Source organism: Petaurus breviceps, unplaced genomic scaffold (genome assembly GCF_028583685.1).
Source record: "Petaurus breviceps papuanus isolate PSGF00001 unplaced genomic scaffold, PetGlider_PUasm1.0 185, whole genome shotgun sequence".
NCBI lineage: Eukaryota > Metazoa > Chordata > Mammalia > Diprotodontia > Petauridae > Petaurus > Petaurus breviceps.
Window position 1 is genome coordinate 1,086,227 of NW_027185797.1, and position 26,700 is coordinate 1,112,926.

Consider the following 26,700-nt stretch of genomic DNA (forward strand, 5'->3'; position numbering starts at 1 on the left):
ACCTCTATTTTCCCACTGGATCCTCCCCAACAGTCCTATGTGTCCTATTATTATCCCCATTTTGCAGATAAGGAAATCGAGACTCTGGGGTTTATGACTTAAGCAAGGTCCCACAAGCCGGTAAGCTTGTGAGATGAGACTGGTTCTTCCCAATGTCATCACCAGCATGTCATATTCCTAAATGCCCTTCTGTAAACCTACTGATAGAAATGAAATGAAGCTGTTCTATTTACATACACACAGAAATACACACACACAGCCCTATGTACACATAAACACAAATATACAATAGAGATTTACTACATTTTTAAGGTTACACTGACATGCAGTAACCTTGACCTCAGTTTCCTCATCTGTAAAACAAGCAAATACAGATGACCTCTGATCCTTGTAAATCTTCTGATCTTGCCATATATCAAGAGCTGAGCTCCAAGTTCTTCTCCCTCTCCTTAAATCACACCCATGACCTTCCCACAAGGTTCCCTGTACTTACTAGGGGTCTGGTATCAGAAAGAGAGGAGCACCCAATTCTTTCAGCCAATTTTCAGCCCCCAGCACCTGACCGACACCTGGTCAGCCTCGGCCAGGCTGAGTTTATTTCTAACATAAATGAATCTGCTCCCCTTGGGCCATCCTTTCCATTGGATCATTCCTAAGCATGTGCATGCCCATAGCACCAGTTCTCATGACCTGAGGCTGCTCTGGTCCCTCTAAGGAAATTACTGAGCAGATTTTAAAAGTGTGTCCTCCCCCCAACTCCACTGCCCAAGAAATACACCCAGGACTCCTCTTTAACATATATTCACAGCAGAAACCAGCTAAGAAAGACATCACATCTGTGCCACTTCCCTCCGATGTTAACCAGGCCAGTTCAGTGGTCTGTTACATCATTCAGGTTAATCAGACATGAGGATCTTGTGAAGACAAAAGTGCAAAGGGGAAAGGTCATACAAAACCCTGGATGCCAACACAAACATAGCCACCTTCAGTTTTTCTTCACAGGTGTGCAGGTAAAATACATATCCTCTTGAAGGTCTGTCTGTCACTCAGGCAATTTTTTAAAAAAAGTTTTCTGTTAGAGCTGTGATTTGGGAGAATCACTTTTTTAAAAATCCGAGGGTGTTCAAGGGAACGAACAGAAATAGAGAATTTCAATGCTTCACGTTATAGCAACAAAAACTCAACTGCTTTGGGATCCATCCATCTGAAAGTATTTCTGAGCACTACTCAGTCCTACAGAGTTCCATTTTTCCCACACCATCAATTCCCTTCCAGGCTTAGACACACAAATTTCCTGGGTTGCCAAACCTTCCTCCTCCTCTTCCTCTTCCTTCCATTCTCACCACACCCATCCCTTAAAACCAGAACCATAAGAGGCAATGACCAAAGATCCCACTTCACACTAGACATGTCATCCAAGATCCTAGCTAGATCTCCAAAGTAAGAGAAAAGACCTATATGCCCTGGCAAGGAAGTACCATAGTTCCTTGAGTGGTGTTTCCCCCCATACTCCTCACTGCTCAGCATCCCAAGCCAAATAAATACACTGGAAGCCATGGGAAAGACAGTCTTCTGGGCCGTTAGCTGACACCCAGGGTGTCTATGGAGGGAGATGCCTAATGGAATGCATGACACCTTTCTCATCTTTGTGCCTAAACAGCACAAAGGATAACCGGCACATCTTGGGCTGTACACATTTACACTGTCATGTACACACGTGCACAGGCACACACACACACACACACACACACAGCTTACAGGAAACAGAATTTCAACAGAACCTATGAACCACAAACATTTCTATGCCTGATAAGTCAAAAACTATCATTTCTTTCTGAGAATCTGTTCAGAGAGACCTACCGATGGATGTTTCCTCCACTGCAAAAAACCCTTGGTCATGCTTTAGAAAAGGAATTCATAATGTCACACAGCCCCGCTGCACCAGTGCCACCGCCCCCACCTCCTCCCAACTCCCATCCGAAGGATAGATTCATCCACCAGGCTTACAATGCACCCACCCTGCAACCTCATCCTTGCAAAGCCCATAATTACCATCTGTACATTCGTCATAATACCAGTCGAGTTCATAGTAATCTGCTTCGATAAATTTCTGCATAGTCAGTGTTCTCAGAACTGATTTTGCCGTGTTTCTGAGGTCAGGTGAAACGCAGCCATGCCTTCCTGCCTTTATGGTAGGCTGAGCTGAACGGCAGCCCCCGAAAGGCTGAAAGCAAGCTGCACATTCTCAGTGACAGATGAAAGCCAGAAAGGAAAAAGAAAAAAAGGGGGAAAAAATGAAGGGAATAAAAAGAGTGAGGAGGAGAAAAACCAGGGAGGCAGACTTCCAAAGCCAATGCCCTCACGCTGCATGCACGCTCTCATAAAGAAGCTTGGTACAGAGCCCTTGAATGGGAGTCAACCAAATCATCCTATCAAAAGGCTGAGAAGGTGACGTCAGGGACACACACCACCACTCAATCCTCTCCTCCCTGCTCCCCACACATCCTTCACTCGGACATGTTACCATGGAAACTGGTCGGCTCGGCAAATGATGCAGGGATGCAGGAAATGTCTTCTATGGATGCAGAAGCTATTCTCTTTCAGGGATATCTGGGCCCATGCAATGAGAAATAGGAGTTTCTAATAAAATAATCTAGAAGGGACCCTGCGGGCATCTATTCTGACATCTTGCCCCAGGGGACAAAGACATCTATTCAAAGTTTCCTCACTGTATGGGAGGTTTACTGTAATCGCACATTCTGAGTCTAAAAAGGAACATTTTTTAAAATAGGGGCGGGGGAGAGAATCTTTTGACTTTTACATACCTATATGAACATTTAACTTTCCTCAGCCTCTTCAGCACAAAAAAAAAAAATCTGAGAACATAGAGAACAGAGTGAGGAGTAGTGAGTGAGTCATCATTTTCTAAAGTTCCCTCCAAAGAAAAGGTTTACTCACAAATATCCATATTGTATGAGCCATTTCCACGCTCCCAGGGAAACAAAAAACTTGCGTGGTCTTAAGAAATACAATATACAAGCAAGGAGAACTCATCAGCTAATTATGAGATCTGAATATACTCCATCTCCAATTATGGTGGGTGAAACATCATTTTACATCCCCAGCTCTAGTCACTTGCCTGATTTCTAGTTCCACAAGATCTACTTTGACTTCAACTACCCATTCTTATACCCCTCCCCCCCCATATATCAACCAATCCCTGGTCATTTCTACCCCTCCAACATCTCTCACTGCCTGTCCACTCATGGCTACCAAACTGGTTCAGCTGTCTCTCACTCGGACTATTACAATTATCTTCCAAATGTCCTTCTTGCCTCACATATCTCCCCATCCTAATTCTTTCTCCTCAAAGCAGCCAAAGTACAGGGTAGATAGTGTCATACCCCTTCTCCAAAAACTCTAATGGTTCCCTCTCACCTCAAGGTTCAGATTTAAACTTTTTGTCATTAAAATCCTGGTCCCAACATACGACTCCCTTTTTCACACCCAGTAGACTGGACACATTTTTAATAAAGATTTGTTTATTACAAAAGGAAAGCTAAAAATCTTTCCAATCATATCCAAAATGATACAGATCAAGGGTGCTTTGTTTATTTGTTTTAATGAGTGGCACTAACACCAAGAGTTCACAGCCAGGACCCTACAACAGAAATAAGCAATACTTGCTGAGCTAAGCAAGTGCCCTCCCCAACTGACTTAACATTCAAGCCCTAGCAGCCTCATGGCTCTCTCACTCTTATTTGGTCAAGCCTCCAGGTCCTTCTAGGTCTCCAATAAGGAAAAAAAAAAAACCCACTACACCCTGTCAGGGAGGTTTATTCAACCCTTTGGGCTCCGCCTTCTCACAGACTACAGAGTCAGCCATGGGTCACAACCCACATCTAGGAAAATAGAAATACATCTGAGTTTTATCAATAGCTACACAATACCATTTCAAAGCAGAAACATAGCAACCTCCTATCATCTACTCCTGAAACCCTTCCTCAGGCTGTGTACCTTGATTATTTCTACCTTGGATTATGAAATTCCTGGGGAAGAAGAGTCTTTGGACTATGCCTTCTTAATTAACTGAGGTACTGCTGCCCTGGCAATGGTCATGGAACAAACCACTGGCCAAGGATCAAAGGTACTGGAGGAGTTCTTAGCTGCCTTTTTTCCCTTCCTCCATAATATATATATAGAAAAGATGAATGCTGAGTTCATAAATATATAAACACATACACACATAAGAGATTCCTCAAAAGTCAGGTAGCTAAGTGGGCTTTTCTGCCTAGTTTTGAAGAGTTCATCACAGAAAGTTTGCAAAAAAGGGAATTTGATTGAAGGGGAATAAAATGGCAATTCACCAGAGTACCATAAGAAACCCATGCTTCACAGGGCAAATTAAAATTTTTCTTTATTTTTATTTTTTCATTTTTTGCTTTTTGGAGGGGGGGGGCAGAACAATTGGGGTTAAGTGACTTGCCCAAGGTCACACGGCTAGTAAGTGCTAAGTGTCTGAGGCTGGATTTGAACTCAGGTCCTCCTGGCTCAAGGGTCAGTGCTCTACTCACTTGCCACCTAGCCACCCCTCTCAGAGTAAATTAAAAAATGAGCAGGGCTTCACTAGAGTGAAGATCATGGGCTCAAAAGCCCCTGAGTAAGAGAAATAAAAATTGAGAAGATTCAATTCCAAAAGCCAGAATTAGGGTTTTGATGTAGAAATGCCATCTCAATCCTTTAACCTGAAAATTAGACAGAGGCAATGAGGATTGTGGGGACATACCTCATCCAGTGGTGAAAAGCAGGCCTAAAACAAGGGAATCCTCAATTTGACTATAATCAAATACAGAGTAAATATGGTAGGTGGTTATGATGATGGTGGTGGTGGTGATAAGAATTTACATAGCTCTTTAAAGTTTGCAAAGAACTCCATATATATTAACTCATTTAATCCTCACAATAATCCTTTAAGTACAAACTTATTATCCCCATTTTACAGACATGGAAACTAAAATGGACTTGGTCAGGCTAACACAGCTAAGCCAGTAAGTGTCTGGATTTGAACTCTGGTCTTCCTTGCTCCAAGAACATTCTACTATACCATCTAGTGGTCTGCTCAGAGACTATCAGCATTGGCTCTACTTTCAGAATAGCTTCAAGGGGGGAGGGGAGGAGTACATAAGAAAGCAAGTCACCATCATCCAAAACATTCTACAGCCCAGAACAGTAATCTTAATTCCCCAGCCCCTTTTCCTCAGATCTCCCTCTTTGAGTCCGAGAACTTCCTTCAAAGCTCAGCTGGGTACCACCTACTACATGAAGCCTGTCCTGATCCCCCCCAGATGCTGCTGCCTCCCCTAAATTATCTCATGTGTTTATTATGCAGATTTTCTATACATACAGACAGATGTTTGTGCTGTCTTCCATGAGGGAACGTAAGCTCCTTGAGAGCAGAGCCCTTTACATTTTTATTTTTGTATCCCCAAGACTGAACACAGTGGCCAGAACACAACATCTGATCACACAACATCTGATTAACAAATATATGTTAATCAATCAATTGATTTCCTACCAACTATACATAAAAACACCATGACACAAACCCACAAAAGTGTCACAGGAAAGCAGAATTGGTTGGTAATCTAATCCCCACATATACCTGTGATGAGAACTGATAAATCATCCTTAACTCGGTGGTTCAATAAATCATCCAGTATCGTCCTCCCCATGAACCGCACGGCATATGCTGCTGTTGTTTTTTAATTAAAGCCTCTCATTAGGCTTCTCACCTGTTCCTTAAGTCAGGTGTACCTTGATTCAACTGAATTCAACTCAACATTTGTTAATCATCAAACTCTATGTAGTGAACAAAGCAATAACACAATCCTTGCCCTCAACAAATTTACAAGTCTATGTATAAAAACAGCATTAATAATGAGATAGAGCATGATAAGGGCAAAAGAGAAATCCAGAAAAATGTACTAAAAGAACACTCTTAGCTGAGGGATGGAAAGGAGAGAGGGAAGGAGGAGGGAAGAGGAAGGCTTTCTAAAGGAGGTGATACAGACAGGAAGAATTTCAACAGTAAGAAATTAAGAATATGTTGCAGCTAGGTGGCAGAGTGGCTAAAGCATTGGGTTTGGAACCAGGAAGACTCATCTTCTGAGTTCAAATCCAGCCTCAGACTCTTACTAGTTGTGTGACCCTGGGCAAGTCAGTTAACCCTGTTTGCCTCAGTTACCTCATCTGTAAAATGAGCTGGAGAAAGGGTCAACTACTCCAGTGTCTCTGTCAGGAAAATCCCAAACAGGGTAACAAAGAGTAAGTCACAACTGAGCACAACAGCAAATATATTCTAAGCCAGGAGGGAGCTGCACAGAGGGGAAAGAAGATGGGACAAGATTAAGGAATATCAAACAGTGGTAGAGAAACATGAAATATATACAGAGAAATGATGTGAAATAAGGTCAGAAAGAGACTGGAGCCAGACTATGGAAGGCCTTATATGCTAGAACAAGGAATTTGTATTTTATCAGAAAGATCCTGAAGATTATTGAGAAAATCATGCTTCAAACTGTAGAATAAGAAAGATTTTTGCAGCTGTGTAAAGATTTCAGGAGAGAGGAGAAAGACAGGAGGGAAGGGAGATCAATTAGGAGGCCACATAAGAGATGATGGCAATGTGAACACAGAGGAGTGGACAGATGCCAGAGATGAGGTTCAAAGGACTTGACAGTTTAAGGGGGAACAAAGGGGAAGAGTCAAAGATGAATGATAACCCTAGGGTTTCATCTCGAGGAGTCTGAGAGGGTGGTGGTGCCATCAACAGAAACAGACAAGTTAGGAGGAGGAGACTAGGAAGTGGGAAGGTGATAAATTCTGTTTTGGACATGAACAGATGGGAAATCCAGCAGCACATCCCAGGAGAGATATCCAAAAGGCAGTTGGAGATGCAGAAAAGGATTGGGGATGCAGATATAGATCTAGGAGGTCCTCCACATGAAGGGGATAACCGAACCAGTAAGAACAGATACTATCATCTAGGAAGGGTGTACAAAGAGAAGAGGTCTTAAGACAAAGCATGTGGGGAAACCAGCGGGGTGCAGCAGCTGGGAGGAAAACGAGTAACTAAGGGAAGCAGAGTTGGAACAACTGGACAAGTGAGAGGAAGTCTAGCAGAAATCAAAGCTATGAAGGCCAAGGCAGGAGAAGATAGCCAAGAGGAAGAAGAGGTGACAAAGTGTGCAGTCTGCAGTTTGGTCTAGCAAGATGAGAACTGATAGAAGTCTACGGAATCTAGCAATGAGGAGGGCACTGGTAACTTCCATTAGACGGTGAGCTCCAGGAGAAGAGGAACTATCTTTTGTCCTTCTTGGCAGCCCCGATGCGTAGCATATTCCATAGTAGGTACTTAGTAAATAGTACATAGTAGGCACTTAATAAATGTTTAATGGCTGCTTTCCAAGCCAAGGAGTTGAGTGAATACAGCCTTGGATTTGGAGTCAGGTAGTCTGCAGTTTGAATCCTGCCTTGTATACTTGCTAGCTGTGTGCCCCTGAGCAAGGCAGTCAGCTCTAGGCTCAGATCCTTCATTTGTAGAGTGGAAATAATAACAAACCTACCTTCCAAGGTTGTTGTGGGGATCAAATGAAATGTCTGTATAGTGCTTTTGAAAAAAAAAAATGGTGCTACTGATTGGCCTTGGAGAGAACAGTTTCAGCGGACTGGCAGAGTCAGAAACCAGAAGGGAAAGGGCTGGAAGCCATGTGGTAAACAACTGAGAAGTGAATGAGTACTGAGGAAGTGGGGGCAGGAATTGTTTCCAGAAGTCTGGTTGTGAAAAGGAGGCAGGACCCAGGATGATGGCTCAAGTGTATGGGCAGGGTCAAGGAACAATCACACATTTCCAGCTAAAGGGAGTCTTGGAGGTTCCCTAGTTCAACCCTTTCATTTTTACAAATATGGAAACGAAGGTCCATAGAAGGCAGTATGACTTCCTCCAAGATTACCCAGGAAAACAGGAGGAAGAGCTGAGATTTAAGCCCGGGGCCACAAGACTCCAAACACATTGCTCTTTACCTTATGTCATCCTCTTCTAATTCCAACCCTAACCCTTCAACTCTGACCCTAACCCAAGTCTTTCAAGCATAAGTGTCACCTAAGAATACTTGAATAAACAACCACGAAAAACAGAAGGAGATGGGATCAAGGACAAAACCAGGAGGGTTTTGGAAACGAGTTAGGTCACTTCACCCAGAAGAATGAGCAAGAAGAGAGGGTGGGAGAAGGCAGAGAGGCTTTGATATGAGGACAAAGGGCTATGAAGGGACTCAGTTTTCTCTGTAAAGGTGGAGGCAAGGTCCTCTGCTGAATGAGTGGCATTAGGGATTTAAGGAGAGAAGAAGTTTTGGAACAACTCCATGAGTGTGATGGAGAGTTAATCAGGGATGCAAGAATGACTGTGCAGGGAGGGAATACACAAGTGAGAAACCCAGACCCAGACCAGCTAGCACAATTGCCCAGCTTCCTCCACCAGCATTCAGCAGTTGGAAAGAGAAGCATATAAAGCAAATAGTATTAGGACAGGAGAGCAAGGATTCAAGGATGCAGGATAGCATGTTGCTATACCAATTGACCATTAGGTCAAGACTGTGAAAAGGGTAAAATGGACTAGAAGAGAGGTAAGAATTGAGGAAGCAGAGATCAATGAGAATGAAGAGCAAGTTTAGCAGGAGTAAGAGTGTGTGAAATATAGAGATAATCAGAAATGCTGGTGGTCACCCATTCCTAGCCAGCTCCTTCCACACTGTTGGCAGGACTAGTCAATCAACCCAAGTTTCAAGGAAACAGTCAATTCATTCCTCACAATGAAAGTTCTGAGCCTTTGCTTGACACAGTCCAAAGTTTAGAAAGGAAAGGGGAAAATCATCTTCCGAAATGGACAATCAATTGAGTTTATTCAATGTGGTAGAGATCTTTGGATCTGAAGCCCAACAGAAAAAAATAAATAAATAAAAGAGGTCTTTCTAGTCTTCAGCTCCCAAGGCAACAGAGAAGCCTAGTATGAAATAATGTTTAACAAAAATGTTTTTCCTCCCCTGATTAACTTGAAATAATAATCAGTTTAATAACAGGGTGCTTTGGGGATACCTTGGATTTTTTTTTTAAGTACAGTCACAATCAGTCATTCTACTCTGATGGCAGATGGCATGGTGTTAATGAACAGCTTGCCACCACATATCCTTAACTACCCTTCCCTCTCCGTCTGTTTTTTTTCTTAAACCTGCTTTCAAGAGTGGTATAAAACCACCCCTCACTGCACATGTATAGTCCCCCTCCACTTGTCACCCCCTCCACACATCAAAAAGGAAAAAGCAAGGTTGTGCGTTTGTACAATAGGTTCAAAAACACAGGACGAAATTCAATAAAAGTTGGACAGCCAAAACCTACAGCATCTCTGACTGTGACAATCATTAAAATTAATCTGAACCACAGGGGAAGAGAGATTTGCCTTATGTCAGCAGAATCTTCAACAGAGGAATGGGTGATTGAACTGGCTAGCTAGTTGCTTGTGACCTATTGCTCACTCAGCTGATGAAGAACCAAGTACAGAGTCACAGATGAACTGGAAATTCAAAGTACAACCATTTGTGATTCTCCAGTGACCTACCCTCCACCTAACCCACTGAAGTCTGTGCCAATTATGTATGGCTAGGACAGATCACAGAGTGTTGAGCTGTAAATGAATGTATTTCCCACAGCATTCCAGCTTTGTCTTAAGCAACATGCTGAAAAAAGAAAATTGTTAATCTGCAAAGTATCCCTCCATCCCACTATCTCCTCCTTCTTATCTATTTTCCCTCTCAAGGAAGATAAATTCAGTATCATCAGAAAGAATGAGCAAAGTGAGCCCATGCAAAGCTATAACTAGAGGAGGAAATCCTTAACCAAACAAGGGACTAGGGAGATCAGAAAAGATCAAGCACACACTTTGGATTATATGAAATTGAGGAGCTTCTGACTGAACGAAATCAATGCAGCCAGAAAGCAAAAGAGAGAAGCAGAGGAATACAAAGGAAAAAAAGTACTAGAGTTGTAGGCTCTGAGTTTTAATGCTGACTCTGTGACTTAATACTTATTCAAATTTGATCTGATTTTAATCTCTCTTGGCCTCAATTTCCTCATCTGCAAAATGAGAGACTGGAATATATGACCTTGAAGGTTCTAACTCTAAATCTATAAATAAGAAGGAATGGGGGGAAGAAACAACAGCAAAATTGCATGAACTATCTCTGGAAAAGAATTGATACAAATATGTGAAGACCAAAAAGCATTCTTCAGTAGATAAATGGTCAAAGGATATGAACAGTTTCCAGAAGAACTGCAAACAATCAACAACCATGTGAAAGAAGCTTTAGCCCCCTAATAAAAAGAATGCAAATTAAAACAACTCCAAAATTTTATATCACAAGCAACCTTGCAAAGATAAAGATGAAAGGAGTCCATGCTGGATGGACTGTGAAAAGACAGGCACACTAATAAATGCCGGTGGAGCTGTGACTTGATCCAACTGTTGTGAAAGACAATTTGGAAACAGGCAAGAAAAGTCACTAAAATGTTCATACCTCAGTGATCCCTGGGAATAAATACACCCACTGACAAACCCTCAAGGAGGCCAAAGAAAGAAAAATTTTACACATACCAAAATATTTATAGCAACACTCTTTGTAACTACAAAAAAACAAAAAACTGGAAAGCGGGGAGTCAATATGATTGCACTGTAAAAAAATAAAAATAACATATTTTAAGATGACAAATTTAGGGAGACACGGGAAGACTTTGATGAACTGATGCAGAGTGAAGTGCTCCAAGAATAATATGCATGATGACATTAAAGGAAATTAAAATGACTCATTTTTATTTCTCTTCCACAATAAGCAAAACCCCTGAGGTTATTTATTGCCTTCCATATAGTTCTAAAGGATTAATATAGTCTCTTCTCTGATTTCTTTAAGTATCTGGTTTTTTTTAAATAATGATAATGGGGGAAAGGGGAGAAGGGCAGGGACTAGGTGGTACAGTGGATAGATACTGGCCCTGGAGTCAGAAGGGCAGGAGTTCAAATCTGGCCTCTGACGTTTACTAGTTGTATGACCCTGGGCAATATATATATATATATATATAACCCTATATAAGTATAACCCTAACTGCCTCTAAAAACAACCAAAAAGCAAAAATAAAAACAAAGACAATTTTCTTAAAAGAAAATATTTGTGACTTCTTGATGTTCGGGCAAAATGCTATTACATTTTTAACAACTTATAATGGGCCAGTAGGTTTAAAAAATACGATAGAAATCATCTCAGAAATCGAAGAATTGCAAAAACTGCACACAATGGGCAATCATGTATGTACACAATAATCATGTTACACACACAAACACACAAACACACACACCACAAGAGGAAAATTAGCCTCTGTGACTATAGCCATTCAGGATCATGTTGCATGTCTGTATTTGTCTCAGAGATAACAGTTTCAATTACAAGAGCATCAGTTCTCAAGGTAGCCGGCAAAGGAAATCTTGAATTCAAAAAGTACTACATCTGACATATTTGTTGCGTTAGGAAGCTCAGAAAATGTTTCACCATGCAAGTAAAATCAATAACCTAGAATTTGTTTTTTAAAAAACACAATCTCATATCTTCATTAAAATACAAATCTGATGGGTCACTCCCCTGCTCTAAGATTTTCAGTTGCTCCCTATTATCCTGTCATTCATTAGTAAATTTGGAGAACACACTATTCATTTTTAATATACATGAGAAAAGACAGAACCATGATATATGAAAATAAAGTGTTTGCCTTAGAGTCTCTGACATTATATCTCTAAATTCTATCCCAAACTAAATTCCAGACACTAATCAGCAATTCAAATTAATGAGTGCCCAGACCAATGAAGTAACAGATCCACATCCCAATAACAATGCATGTATGGTTAGGTCTTTTATAGGATGTGGTTTGTGACTACAGCCCGCCTCATAGGTGAGAGGATCTCTACTCAGATGACTTGGAAAATTCTAGATTCTAGAATTTTAGAACTGAAAGAGGCCTTGTAGACCATGTAGGTGAGTCTCTTCATTCTACAGATAGGGAGATAAAGACCCAGAAAAGGAAAGTAACTTGCCCAAGTTAACAACAAGGGACCAAGAGTCCTTGAGTTTCAGAATAGGTAACAATCTGTTTTTGTAGCAGGAGTTCCCTATAACAGTGAAACCACAGGTATAAGTCTAAAAAAATTAGGAAGTTTTTACTTTTTTCTTGTTAAGTTATTTTTCAATTGTGCGCCACTCTCTGCTACCCCATTTGGGGTTTTCTTGGCAAAGATACAGGAATGATTGCTATTTTCTTCTCCAGCTCATTTTACAGATGAGGAAACTGAGGAAAACAAGGTCAAGTGACTTGCCCCAGGTCCTACAGATAACATCTGAGGCCAGATTTTAATTCAGATATTCCTGACTTCAGGTCCATGCTCTTTCTACTATACTAATTTATTTTTACTTATATTGACTTAAAATCTTCCTCCCTCTAGCTTATGACTATTGGTGCTGGTGTATGACCATTGTTGTGGCCCTTTAAGGTCAAGCAAAATGACAATCCATCAGATTCAATAACAGTCATCTTTTCTCTTGGCTAGACAACCCCAGTTCCTTCAAACAATCTTCTTCCAGCATGGAGAAAAAAGTCCTGTCTGTTATCATAATTTCAACTATCAGCCTGGGGAATAATGGCCCGATGCAAGGACCAGTCTTGCTAAGCACAGAGAGGCTCACCTCAATTAGCCAGGCCAATAGGTGGGCTTTTTCTGTAACAACATCTCATAAAGACCACACTGAGAAACTGTAATCAGCAATGGTAAAGAAGAATAGCTATATAGACAAAATCATACATCGGAAAATATGGTGGTCAGCGGAAGGCTCTGTCAATTGGGAACCCATTTTTCCAGTAAGGCTCCCATCCCTGGATTCCAACACATCAGCTGTGTCATCTTCTTATCCAAGTCTACCAATCGATCCATTAGCAATGAGGAAAGAGGCTCTTCTGAAGATGAGAATACACTGATTATAAGACAGCCTTGTGCTTCTGACCTTCGGTCAAAAGACAAGAGTAAAGATGTCTCTTTGTCTTTGAATGCTGCCTGACATCAGGATTTTTAAAAACAAACACAGTAAACTCATCAATGTATTGATTTTTCTTAATGTTTTCACTCTAAATACCAAAAAGGGACAAATAACAGCTGTCATATATAGAATGCTTTTAGGTTTACTAAGCATTTTACATGGTGCCAACCATTATCTCACTTGACCCTTACAATAATACCAAGAAGTAGCTGTCCCAGGTACTATTAACTCCATTTCAAAGATGAAGAAATTGAGGTTTAATTTGCCCATGCTCATATATCTCATGAATGCTGAAATTCAAATCCAGGTTTCTGGGGTTTCTCAAGTTTCTTAAACCGAGACATGGCTGCATCCTAAAGTCTGGTGCCTGTTTGTCTGCACTGGATTTAAGCAGGATGAAAGGAAAAAAGAGAGTAGTGAGGGGATAAACTGATAGCAACTGTCTCAATAAAATGCAAACTGCCTGAGAGCAGGAATGGTTTGATTCTGACTTTGTATCCCCAAAAGGGCACTTAACAGTGTTTGTTGATTGGCGAATTCCACTGCTATTAAAAAAAGACACAAGCCAGAATTCTCACTCCCTTGTTCTGACCTCAAGTTCAGAACTCTTTTCTCATTATAATAGTCAACAAGGGGTTAACCTGGGCTAAAAGGGCCTGGCTTACATCTAGGAACACAGCATAGTAACACACCTGGCTGCTGGTCTGTTCCCTCCCCACCTCCCCACCAGGACATGATGGTTTGACAGGAGACATGGCTAAAGATGGAGGCCTGTTTGTCTCCACTGAATTAAAGTAGGAAGAAAGCAAAATGAGAGCAATGAGGAAAAAAATGGTGGCAAGTGGCATCAAAGGGTAGCAGGGCCTGAATGGGAGCCCAGGGATGACCAGCACCTGACTGAAGGCACTAACTTTGGCCCAGAGACAGGTGCAGGAGTTATTTATGCAGATAAATGTTAATGACTGTATAAGGAAAGTAAACAAAGAGAGGAATGGAAAATGATTGATTGACATTAGGGGGAGAGGAGAGAGAAGGAAGGAAGGTGCCTGCCAGTAACATCGGGAAGGGTAGAAAGGAGAATTTGGCATAAGGAAAATAACGTCCTATATTACTACGGGGAGGGGAGGCAAGAGAGACACGTGCAAACACAAGCCCAACAAGCTTATGCCCACTTTTTTAGCCAGAGCTAGAAAGCCTCATTTACAGAGATAAATCCAGATTTATTTTACTTTACTCTGTGACCATGGAAGCCCATATAAAAGAGGGAGCAATGAACTTGCTCCATCATCGAAACAATGCAGCAAGAAAGAAGAAACCACATTTATTGTCGTCAGAGTCAACTATCATTTGTGTCACTCATTGGGCTACGTGCGGGGGGTGTGAAGAAAGACAAAAGATCAACCCAGCTTTCAAGGAGCTCCCAGTGTGAAGTAAGGCAGCCCCGTTTACAAAGAGCTAGTACCGGAGAGATAAGGCAGGAACATCTGGAGAGACACAAGGGAGGGGAGGCACTGAGGTGAAGGGCTGGGAACCACCCTTGGGAGAAAGTGGCATCTTATTTGCAAATTCAAGGAAGCCAGGAGGCAGGAATGGGAAGGGAGAGCGTTCTGGGCATGGGGGACAGTCAGAAAAAATGCTCCAGAGTTGGGGAGTTCGGAGTGCCCTGTGCAGAGACCACAGGGGAAACCCTAAAGTTTGTTCAGGGAAAATCAACTGGATTAAAGGAAGTAGGCCCAGGAGACTGCCTATATGACAGACAGATGTTTTCTAATCATTGCTCCTAAATTAAAAAAAAAAAAGTCATCTAAAACGGGGGGGAGGCCCTTGGAAGGGAAAGATTGAGCTGTAAAGACTGAACTCATTGTCTGTTGAATGGGAACTAAAGACAGAGTGTGTAGGACTCAAGAGTCAGGAAGGGCTGGGTTCTTCCCCTAGCTCAGATACCAGCTGTGTGATCCAGGAGAAGGTACAACCTCTCTGGGGTTGGACTTTTGCTTTCATCCTGTCTGATCTGCTTTACCCTAGGTGAGTGAAATATGGCCTAGAAAAGCAAGCATTCAGAAAGCAAGCACCCTCACCAGTCAGTTAGGATTGGTCAGCCTACCAGGAGCACAAATCTCTTCTGGCACAGTGACAAGGTCACCAGGGAACACAGGGTGTGAAAAAAATGAAGTCACCTTTTAGCTGATAGGCCTTGTAGGTGATTCTGGTACAGAAAGCTAATAAGACTTTACTCCCACACAATAAGGATATCTTGGGTTTTCCTGGGAATTGTTGGGCTTTTGTTATTTACTTAAGGCCCACAGATGCAGGTCCTTTCTTCCTGCTTCCTATCTAACACTGATTTTAATAGTCAGCATAACCTCAAAGTTCTGACTCTAATCATGGGGAAGTAGCTCCCCTTTCCAGGCCATATTTATGTATATATGGATCTATGGTTATAGGGTAGCCAGGAGGCACAGTGGATAGAGAGCCCAGCCTGGAGTCAGGAGGACCTGAGTTCAAATTCACCCTCAGACACTTATCTAGCTGTGTGACTCTGGACAAGTCACTTAACCCTATTTGCCTTGGTTTCCTCATCTATAAAATGAGTTGGAGATGGAAATGGCAAACCACTCCAGCATCTTTGCCAAGAAAACCCTTACCATTGGATCATGGAGAATCTGAAACAACTGAAAAATGACTGAAAAACTAAAAAATCTATGGATATACTTTCTCCCCCCCACCCTTTTTTTTGGTAATAGATCTGTGATTCATCATCAGTATAGAAGCTTTTAGAGTTCTGCCATTGGGCAGTGAAAGATGAAGTGAGTAGCCCAGGATCTGTACTGATTCTCTACATATCTTAATAGCATTGTATGTATGTTACTTACATTCTCTAATTTACTTATGAAAATGATATGTGTGTAAGCTAATAATATCCCTAATAAAAATATGAGAAGGAAAACAGGAAGGCTTTTTTTTTTCTCCATCAAATCATTATCTTCAGTGCTGTACAATTAACTCAAAGGTATAAAAAATAAAAGATTTCCCATTATTCTTTAATTATTTAAAAAAGCATGAAGGTGGGCGTGGGAGGCAGCTAGGTGGCACAGTGAATAGAGCACCAGCCCTGAGTTCAAATCCAACCTTAGACACTTAACACTTACTAGCTGTGTGGACTTGGGCAAATCACTTAACCCCAATTGCCCTGCCTTCCCCTCTCAAAAAAAAGAAAAATGGCATGAAGGGGCAGTGTGTGATATGTCAGCAGAGATAGAAAGACTATGAAGGACTTTCAATGCCCAGTGGAGCTTACGTTGTATCCTTAGAAGTAAGAGGGAGCCATAGAAGCTGCTTGAGGGGCAGAGTGACATGACCATACTTATGGCTTTGGGAATTATAATTTAGTAGCTATAAAGAAAATGGACTGTCAAGGAGAGAAAATGGAGACAAGAAGAGCAAATGGGAGGTGCTGGTGAGAGGGGAGGAGGGGCTGAAAGAGGGTGGTGGCCATGAGCAGCAAAGGGGGGACAGATGTAACAAGCATATTGTGGAGGTGGGATCAGCATGGTTTGGCAGCTAATTAGATATGTGAAAGAAGGAGGCATTCAGGATAAGTGAGATATTCCAAAATGAGCAAAATTATTGTGGAAGGCTTAAATATTCATTTATGCCACTGGCTATTTACATCATTACAAATTGCTACGGGTCATTGTAAGTCAAGATGCATACTGGAGGGAAGGGGAGAAGGGAGGAAGAGAGGAAGGAGAAAGAAAGGAAGGAAAAAAAGGAGGAAAAAAGGAGGAAGGGAGAGAGGAATGGAGGAAGGAAGAGAGGAAAGAAGGGAGGGAGGAATGGAGGAAGGAAGGAAGGAAGGAAGGAAGGAAGGAAGGAAGGAAGGAAGGAAGGAAGGAAGGAAGGAAGGAAGGAAGGAAAGGAAGGAGGGAGGAAAGAATGAAGGAAGGGAGGAAGGAAAGAAGAAAAGAAAGAAGGAAAGATAGAAAAGAAAAAAGAAATCCATCATTTTCCCTGTGGAAAAGGTTATTTGACCACTCAGTAAAATGGGAAAAGTCAAATCAGATGCTGGGAACTCTCTTTGTTCTTAGTCATAGCTATTTGAGAGCTGGTTTTATCAAAGCAAAAAAAAAACAAAAATCAAAGCTTCCAACACAGAGAAAAGAAGGGAGAGAGAGACTTTTCTTTAATCGGTTCTGACACACAACCCAGATTTTCCTCTGATTTGCCTGGTAGCAGTCACAAAATCCTTGTGAAACCCTTTCACTGGTAGAGAAGTTATTTTAAAAGTAAAATATATAAGATTAGAAATGGAAAGGATCAGGCAGACATTAGAGATTGTTCCTTCTTTCCCATGATTGGGAGGTAGACAAAAAGAAGGCTTTTGTTTGGTTTAAATCACAAGTAAATTGATTTAAGCGGGCCATACCAGTAGGCTAAGAAAGAAGCAATTACAAAAAATTTCCCATAAAAATAGACATTTATTGTGAAAGGTTTTTTATGTTCAATATCTTGGTATGAGGTCTCATGGTACAGAAGAGAGAATACTTGTAGTTCAAAAAAAATAACAGGAGCACAGATGTAGGCTGGGAGAGATCTTGAAGGTCAGTGAGGACAAACTCCTCATTTTGCAAATGAGGAAACAGAGACCCAAAGACATTAAGAGTGACCTGCAAGGGTTACAGAGATACTAAGTATCTGAGGCTGGACTTGAAATCTGGATCTTGACTCCAAGACCAATATTCTCTGCACTATGCCCGGGGTTCAAGACTTGACTCTTCATATTTACTATATCACCTTAGGTAAAACATGTACCATCTTTAGGCCTCACTTTTCTTAAATATAAATTTGGAAACTGGACTAATTGACCTCTAAGGTTTCTTCCAGCTCATCTTAAAATATGGCATAACATGTAGCCAGATTTTGTATTGGACGTCCCAGCACCTGTGTCTGGTACACAGAAGGTACTTTAACAAATGCTTGTTGACTGACGTGGATAGAGCATTGGGTCTGGAAGCAGGAAGACATCTTCATGAGTTCAAATCCAGGGTCAGACACTTACTGTGTGACCCTGGGCAAGTCACTTAACCCTGTTTGACTCAGTTTCCTCATCTGTAAAATGAGCTGGAGAAGGAAATGGCAAAACCACTCCAGTATCTCTGCCAAGAAAACCCCAAATGGGGTCAGGAAGAGTCAGACAGGATTGGAACAACTAAACAAGATTTGAAGAAGAATGACCCATGTTTGAACCGATACAGGACTGTTATAAAATGCTGAATTTGGTGTTTCAGACCTTTACTATGCCTTGGAGGTGACCCTGTCTTCTTAAAGGCTAGAGTAATGCAGTTCAAGGCCAATTAGGTTAGTCAGTCAATAAGCATTTATTATGCACCTACTAAATGCTAAGAGCTTTACAATTATTTCATTTGATCCTCAGACAACCCTTTGAAGTGGGTGTTGTTAATATCCTTGGTTTACAATTGAGGAAACAGAGGCAGATAGAGGTTAAGTGACTTCTCCAGGATGACACAGCTAGTAAGTGTCTGAAGCAGCATTTGAACTTGGGTCTTCCCAACTCTGGCTCCAGGATTTATTCACTGAGTCACCCACCTACCTTCCTAAAGAAAGGCAAAAGGAGCCCTCAAAGTGCTAATGGAGAAGACAATTATGAAAAAGTAAGATATATACAGGACAAACTAGAAACAATCCACAGAGGGAAGGGACTAAAATCAAAAGGAACTAGGAAAGGCTGCTTGCAGAAGGTGGGATTTTGGCAGGGGTCTACCAAAAATATGAAAGCCTCATACCCAGACGGTGATGCTGACCACCAGGAGATGAGACCCTCTACAAAAGCAGAGGAAAGTTGTGATCTGCATTGATAGAAGGGGAGGGTTCACACAAATGAAACTGAAGATCTTGGAAGAATTGTACCTACTATATGCTTACCACTGTAAGGAACCACAGAGCAGCAAGAAGCATAACTATACTTGGATTCAATTTAAATGAAGCATAAGCATAAGGCCACAGGGCAGGTCCCTAAAATCTTTTCAACATCTCACTGTAATTCTTCTAAATCTATCAGGAAGGAAAGCTTTTGCTTAACTATACAACTGAGGACAAACCCAAGTCCCTTTTTAGGTGTCTCTGTCCAACTTTCAGATCTCTGAACACTTTTCAATGACAATACAGTCTCTAAAACGGTCACTCCTCTGATTTGCATTCAGTTTAGGGGGTCTCTTTTTATACAGCCATTATAAGGCTCAGAAGCAGCGCCCAGAAGAAAAAAATTTTGTCTGCTGGAGTAGTGAGCAGATCTACAAGAAAGTAGGAGGGAATAGACTTTTTTCATTCCAAAAGCAAAAAGAAAATAGTAAAAGTCAACTAACAAGGACTTTGTTCCCTGTTTTGCCCAAAATATCCCAACTGCCTGGTGCCAGACAGCATAAGCAGAGTGAGTAGTGAGCTGGTAAGATGCTCTCTGTATGTCACAGGAGTCACCTTCCATTGTTAATAAATTACAGAATCCTATTTACGTTCTTCTCAGCTCCAGCACAGACTTGCCCTCCATGGTCTCCTGCCCCAACGAGGTTTCCAAGGCATGTGTCAAGGACAAAACACACAGGTCATTTTAAACTAAATATGACTCCCTAAAAGCCAACAGCCAGAGGAAGAGCTAACTGGAAATAACAAAGTAAAGCTACATGCATTTAGAATGAATTTGTAAGCACACTGAAGGACAGAAGCTTTTGTTTTGTTTTAAAGAGAAATGCTGCATTATTGCAGTCAAGCAAACTAATTACTGACAACTATGCTGAAAAAGGCAGGGCTCCTGGGCGCATGTTAATGAGTACCAAAGAATCATTTGTAATTAAATACTCAATGTGTAAATAGATGCCACTGAAGCTGATTATTTAAGAGGCTAGGAAATGAGGGGTTTTTTGTTCTTTTTTTCTTCAGATAGGACAGCCATTTTTTGTCAATTCAGCCTGGCCTGAATTATCAAATTCAAGTCAGCAATACCCAGGTTAATGAGGCATCACCATTATGGCAACTAAGAACCTATTGCATATGAACATAATCTGAAGAAATATAACAGGTGGGGAACCTGTGGCCTTCTAGGTCCTCAAGTGCAGTCCTTTGACTGAATCCAAACTTTACCACCCATGTGACTAGGCAATAAGCTAATTATAATAGGAGATAATTGGGGTGGGGGGGTTGGAATGGCAGGAAATGGCTGAATTGACCTTGGAAGACCTGAGTTCAAATTTCACTTGTTTCTTCTTAGTCACTCTTAGGCAATTCATTTAGGCTTTTTAGGTTTCAAGTTTTCTCATCTGGAAAATGAAGGTACTAAAAAGAGATCATCTCTTGGCTTTGTTCCCAGCCTGTAACTATGAAAATATAATCTGGTCATTATGATTTGGGGGAGAAGGGAGGAGAGAATGTTCAAGCTTTGAACTTATAAGATCTCAGGACTATAAGGGAACTCCCAATGTGGAAACTCCCTTTACCACTGAAGATTAAGTTCATCAGGAACAAATTATATACCATTGAGCTGTCTGTGGGGACAGAAGATGGTACAGAAGAAAGAGTACTTGTTGGTAAAAAAAAAAATAGATGACTTGCCCAGGGGCATACTGCTAGTGCACATCAAAGCCAGGCCCTGAACCAAAGTCTTCCTGATTCCAAATCTGGTTCCTCAATCTAATATCATGCCATATATATTAACTGTTATAAATTATTATAATATATATACTGATGTTAATACTAAAATTAAGAGGGCAGCATGGCATAGTAAATTTAATACTGTTCGAGCCTTGGGCTCAAATCCCACCTCTGACACTTAAAAACAATAAAATCCAAAACAGAGCTTCCCAGTTCAGTTGTTTTTCAGTCATGTTTAACCCTTCATGGCCCCATTTGGGGTTTTCTTGGCAGGGATATTGAGTTGTCATTTCTTTTTCCAACTCATTTTACAGATAAAGAAACTGAGGCAAACAGGGTCAAATGACTTGCCCAGGGTCACACAACTAGTGAGTATCTGAGGCCAGATGTGAACTCATGAAGATGAGTGTTCCTGACTTTATGTCTGGTGCTCTATCCACCATGGCTCCCCATAACTGCCCTATATGCATGTCAAACAGGAGGCCCACAATACTCCCAAGTGCCCCCAGGACCAGATAAAAAGTAATTTGGAAATATTTAACAAAATGACAAAGCAACATGGGACTATGTCCCAAAAGTAATAAATTTTGTATGCCCTTTGTCCCCCTTACCAGGCCAAGACCCCAAAGAGATCAAAAAGGAAAAGGACCCATATGCAAAAAATATTTACAGCAACTCCTTTTATATTGACAAAGAACTGGAAACTTAGAGGGTGCCCACTGATTGGGGAAGAAATGTAATATAATTGTAAGAAATGATAAAAGGAGATGGCTTTAGAGAAACCTGGGAAGATCTATATGGACTGATCCAGAGTGAAGTGAGCAGAACCAAGAGAATAATGTGTATAAAAACAACATTGTCAAGACAGATAACTTTGAAAGACTTAAGCATTCTGATCAATGCAATGGCCAAGCCCCATGCTAGATGATCTATGCTACCCCCACTTCTTGACAAAGAGGTGACAGATTTAAGATGCAGAATGAAATAAATATTTTTAGAGATGGCAATGCCCTGAATCTGTTTTGCTTGATTCTACACATTTTTAAGTTGTTTTGTTATTCTTTTTCATCTTCTAAATTGGGAAAGGGAGGAGAGAAAAGAAATGCTTATTGATTGAAAAACAAAATATTTTAATGGATTGTGCTAATTGGTAAAACATCTCCAGTATTGCATCTGAAAGTGGATTTGGTCAGTTTTCACAGTAATTTTGACACCAGAATAGAAAGGTATTATCAACGCTAAAAAGGATGCCCACTTACGAAAATACTTCAGCGTCTCTTCTATCTGCTCAGTTGTTAGGTCGATATTAGCATCAGGAGAAATGAGAGGAGTGTGGAGCCAGTCGTCGTGGTCATAACCATAGATTGTATCTGCTCTTAGCTTGTAATGGGGCAGCTGTTCCTCCAGCAGACTGATGATTTCAACCTCAGGAAGATCGGTGCTATTGCACACATCTGAAAAGAAGGATTCAAAACATCAGGGATGACCCGTTTATATTTAGGGAATAATGGGTTGTGTGACTTTGGCTTCCTCATCTGCTAAATGAGGTGGAGATGGGGCTACATGGTCTTCACGGTCTTTTCCAGATCTAAGCTCTTCAGTTTTGTGTTTCCATAAACATTTCTCCTACTTTACTTCTCCGCATGGCTTACTCAAACCAGCTATCCCTACTTAGGATCCACAGGGTATCTTGGAAAATTCCTTGGAAGTAGTTCCTAAGTTTCATTTTCCTTCTAGATCTCAATTCCAGCTTACACAAGCAATGTTGTCTCTCACCAGAATCCCACCTCTGAAGCCTCTTAACTGTGACCCTGTCCATGTCACCTAACTGCTCAGTGCTCCAGGCAATTGTCTAAGACTGTAAGGTGCAGAGAAAGGACTACCTTGCATTGGTAGCAGAAATTTCCTCACCTGAGAGTTCCCTACACCAATGAAATCACATGAGCAGTCCCTATCCCTAACTATTATTATTTTTATTAATATTATTATATGCCTAAATATGAAAGGCATGTTTAACATTTATATACTATTGTAATGCGAATGCAAATTTGGAAGATCTTCCCTGCCCCTAGGCTAAAGTGCACCAGAAGCCTGGGGAGGGAGGTTTGTTTTTCAGTAGATACTTTTTGATTGGCCAGTGGGTCAATAAGGTTGTTACATTCTCTGAGCCAGGAGAAGGCTATATAAGCCCTGATGTGTAGCTTTGCTTTGGGACTCACTTTGAGAAGTATTCTGTGATTTGATCTGAATTCTGGGAAGCCGTTGTTGAGAGTCCCCCGGCTTTGAAAAACCCAGAATGTGGAAACCCAGATGTTGACTGGGTATGGATGTAATGGTTGGACAGTTTGGAAAGCTGTCTACTTGATCTGTTAATGTCTTGATAATTCTGTCTGTATATTTTGAAGTTTGGGGTGCTGACCTTTTTCCCCTGAACAAGGTAAACGATATATGTCTGACTGATTAAAGTAAGCTTGTTAACCCATTCTGAGTTGCTTTCCTTTAACAAAGCAGATCCAAGAACCTGTATGGGCAGCAAACCCTGAGGACGTGCTTGGGGTGCTTGCCGCTACAACTATACAACTGATTAATGATAATTGGTATATGATATTACTTGATATGATTTATATTATATATTATCAACATGCTGGCATAATTACAAATTAATATTATTATTGTTATTAGTGGATAGAGTGCTGGGCTGGGGGTCAGGAAGAGTTCTAATCCGGTCTCTGACACTTACTAGCTGTGTGACCACGGGGAAGTCATTAAATCGGGGAGGCTAGGTGGTGCAGTGAATACAGCATAAGCCCTGTAGTTAGAAGGACCTGAGTTCAAATCCAGCCTCAGACACTTAACACTCACTAGCTATGTGACCTTGGGCAAGTCACTTAACCCCAACTGCCCTCCAAAAAGCAAACAAAAAAAAGTCATTGTTTCTCTCAGATTCGATCGTCTTGTCTATTAAATAGGGACAAGGTAGCACGGTGGACAGAGCGCTGGGCCTGGAATCAGGAAGATATCCTCCTGACTTCAAAACTGCCCGAGTAACCTTGGGCAAGTCACTTTACCCCAAATGCCTCAGTTTCCTCATCTGTAAAATGAGCTGGAGAAGAAAGTGGAAAACCACTCCAGTATCTTTGTGAAGAAAACCTTAAAGAGGTCATGAAGAGTCGATTACAATTGAAACAACTTAATAACAAAAATGATCACACCTACCTCACATGGCTATTGTGAAGATGAAGTCAGATAATATGTCTAAGCTTTGCAAACCTTAAAACATTATGTTAGCTATTATTATCATTTTAATACCTAAATAAACACAAAAACATTTTATTTTTTTCCTGATCAAAAGGAGACCTACCACAAAAATATTAGAGAATTATGACTCCCAGCAAATGAGTCATTTTTACATAGAAAAAAAACAAGCCAGGGGCGGCCAGGTGGCTCAGCGAGTAAGAGCACTGGCTCCAGTGTTGGGACGACCTGGAGATCGAATCCCGGGCTCAGACACTCAGCACCACACCCAGAAATAACTGGCCGTGTAACCTTGAGCAAGTTACTTAACCCCGATTGCTTAATTAAAAAAAAAAAAAGAATTTCAGCTTTTTGTACAACCTATACTGAACTGCTTGTCTCCCCAGTGGGGGTGGGTGGCAGGGGGGGGAAGGGAATGAATCTGGAATTGAAAGTTTTAAAATCAAATATTCAAATATATATATATACATATATATATATGTGTGTGTGTGTGTGTGTGTGTGTGTAAAAAAAAGAAAAAAAAAGAAATGTGTATATACAGATACCTACAGAGATAGTAAGCTTTATTAAAATTGAACATACAGTGAAAAAAAAAAGAAAAAAAACAAGCCTTTTCCCCTTCTCACTCATCAAGATCACATTATTTTCAAATGAATATCTGAGGTTAGCTGTGCATTTAATAAAGTACCATAATCTGGTTTAAAATAAAGACAAAACTTAGTTAAGAATACTTATGTGCATGAGCTATACATATACTCAAGCTTTCCCCCAAATTTTATTTTTGTTATTATTAAAACAGCCAATAAGCATTTATTAAGCACTTATTATATACCAGGAAATATGCTAAGTGCTAGGAACACACAAACAAACAGAAAGAAGGTCATTAATATTATGGACTAGCAGTTCACCTTTAGGATCTAGAATTCAACTGAAACCATCCATTTGCAATCTCTCACAGGCAATCCCACCTTCACCTGTAATCACTGGATCATAGATTCAGACAAGGACCTTGGAGGGACCTTGAATGTCGCTTAGACCAGCCCTATTTGGGCACAAGCACCAGGGTTGTTTAGGTCAGGAATATAGGGGTGTTGGCATAGTCAGAGAGAAGATCTTTAAAATCTAAGTCCATGTCACACCATCCAAAGTCAGCTTTATTTTCCTCTCTTCCATTCATGTATTTAATGATATTTGTTAAATGTCAAACTACATAAAATGAGCTAAAAGGCTTCTGAATCCCTAAAACAGGAGAGAAAAAAGTAAAAGTTTTTTTTAAATCTTTGCATTAACCTAATTAGAACATATATTTAATTAGAAGGTAAAAGACTTCCGAAAGCACTTAAACATGGAAGCATAGTACTAAAAAACATTTAAGGGCCATCCAAGCAACCTCCAGGTTTCAAAGAAAGGAAAAAACCATGGGAAATTCATGAATGATAGGATCATAGGTCTAGGGAAGTAAGGGCTCTCGAGTCACCTGGTCCAACACCTTCATTTTTACAGATGAAGACGCTGAAGCCCAGAGAGGCTGAGTGACTCTATTACAATTAGGCATGTGTAAAATAGCGCCGTAACTTTGGAAAGGCCTGGCTAAGACTGGTTCTATATCACAGTCATAAGCCTGTGAGGCAGCCTTCCAAGTCAATGACAGATAACGTCTCCTATTTCTTCCCCTACCTCTTCCCATGACTGGGAGGATGGAGGATGGGGGTGGGAAAAGAATGCTCAGGAGGAATAACAAACCAAATGTTTTCTTTGAAACATTTAATGTTTTCATTAGTTTCCCTAACTGGTTTGTATCTGAAAGACACATTTCCTAAATTAAAAAAAAAATTTTTAAAGGGCAACTTCTTTAGCTATTTACCAGCACCAGAAAGTCCCTATCAAATGTCAAAAGAATACTCAGAATAAAGAAGCTGCCATCCATCTGTAGAAATTTTCTGGCTAAAGAGTGAACAAAGCTAGCCTCGTGATAGGATGGGGCAGCTGAAGCATGTCCTCGCGCCACCCAAGTCCAGCCTCTCCAAAGTGGTGCCAGCCTCGGTCACCAGGAAACCAAGAAGTGTACACAGACCCATCCCCATGGGGAGGGAGCTCCCAGGGACAAAAATGAGTTCAACAGTCAGACTTTTTTTTTTTTGGTCTTTGATTGGGAAAGATGAGGCATAAAAAATTATGGGTTTTATGGGTGTATGTATATGACAGAGAGAGAGAGATTCCTTTGTCTAATAATACTGTCACATGCAAAGATTCTGTCAAAGTGCCAGATTCACCAAGAAAAACCAGGCTGGTATTTGATTTCTCCTTCCACATTCACTGTGTTCAAGGTCAACCTATTTACAGTGTAAAGCATGGCCAAGGCAGTATCACATTCCCCAAGCCCTCCTAGGGTGACTACAGGGATAAGGTATCCTAAAGCAAGGCAGGGTCCAAATTCACTTTTTCCCCTTTATATTTGTTCTTCTAATTCTGTGCCTGTTCTTTCTGCAACAGAGGGAGAGTTCTCAGGGGATGGAAGCTCCATTCAGCAAATATTGAGCCCTTTTAATAAGAATGGCATTATATAGGCACCAGAGATGCCAAGACAAGACCCAGGGAA

The 26,700-nt window shown here is 41.0% G+C and overlaps 1 protein-coding gene across 7 annotated transcripts in view; it reads right to left on the minus strand.

The window, feature by feature from the left end:
• The window catches only part of TRAK1 (trafficking kinesin protein 1), a 148,909-nt gene that overhangs the window by 85,313 nt on the left and 36,896 nt on the right, over window positions 1–26,700 (minus strand). For 4 of the 7 annotated variants that reach the window (XM_069088320.1, XM_069088319.1, XM_069088318.1 and 1 more), the window contains exon 2: window positions 22,106–22,300. Coding sequence is in view for 3 of the 7 variants with exons in the window: in XM_069088311.1 (XP_068944412.1) it covers window positions 2,053–2,116 (64 nt within the window). In the remaining 4 variants the exon portion in view is untranslated. Of the gene's footprint in view, window positions 1–2,052; window positions 2,285–22,105; window positions 22,301–26,700 lie in introns of those variants that run through there. The other 3 variants (XM_069088311.1, XM_069088316.1, XM_069088317.1) reach the window with 3 other exon arrangements.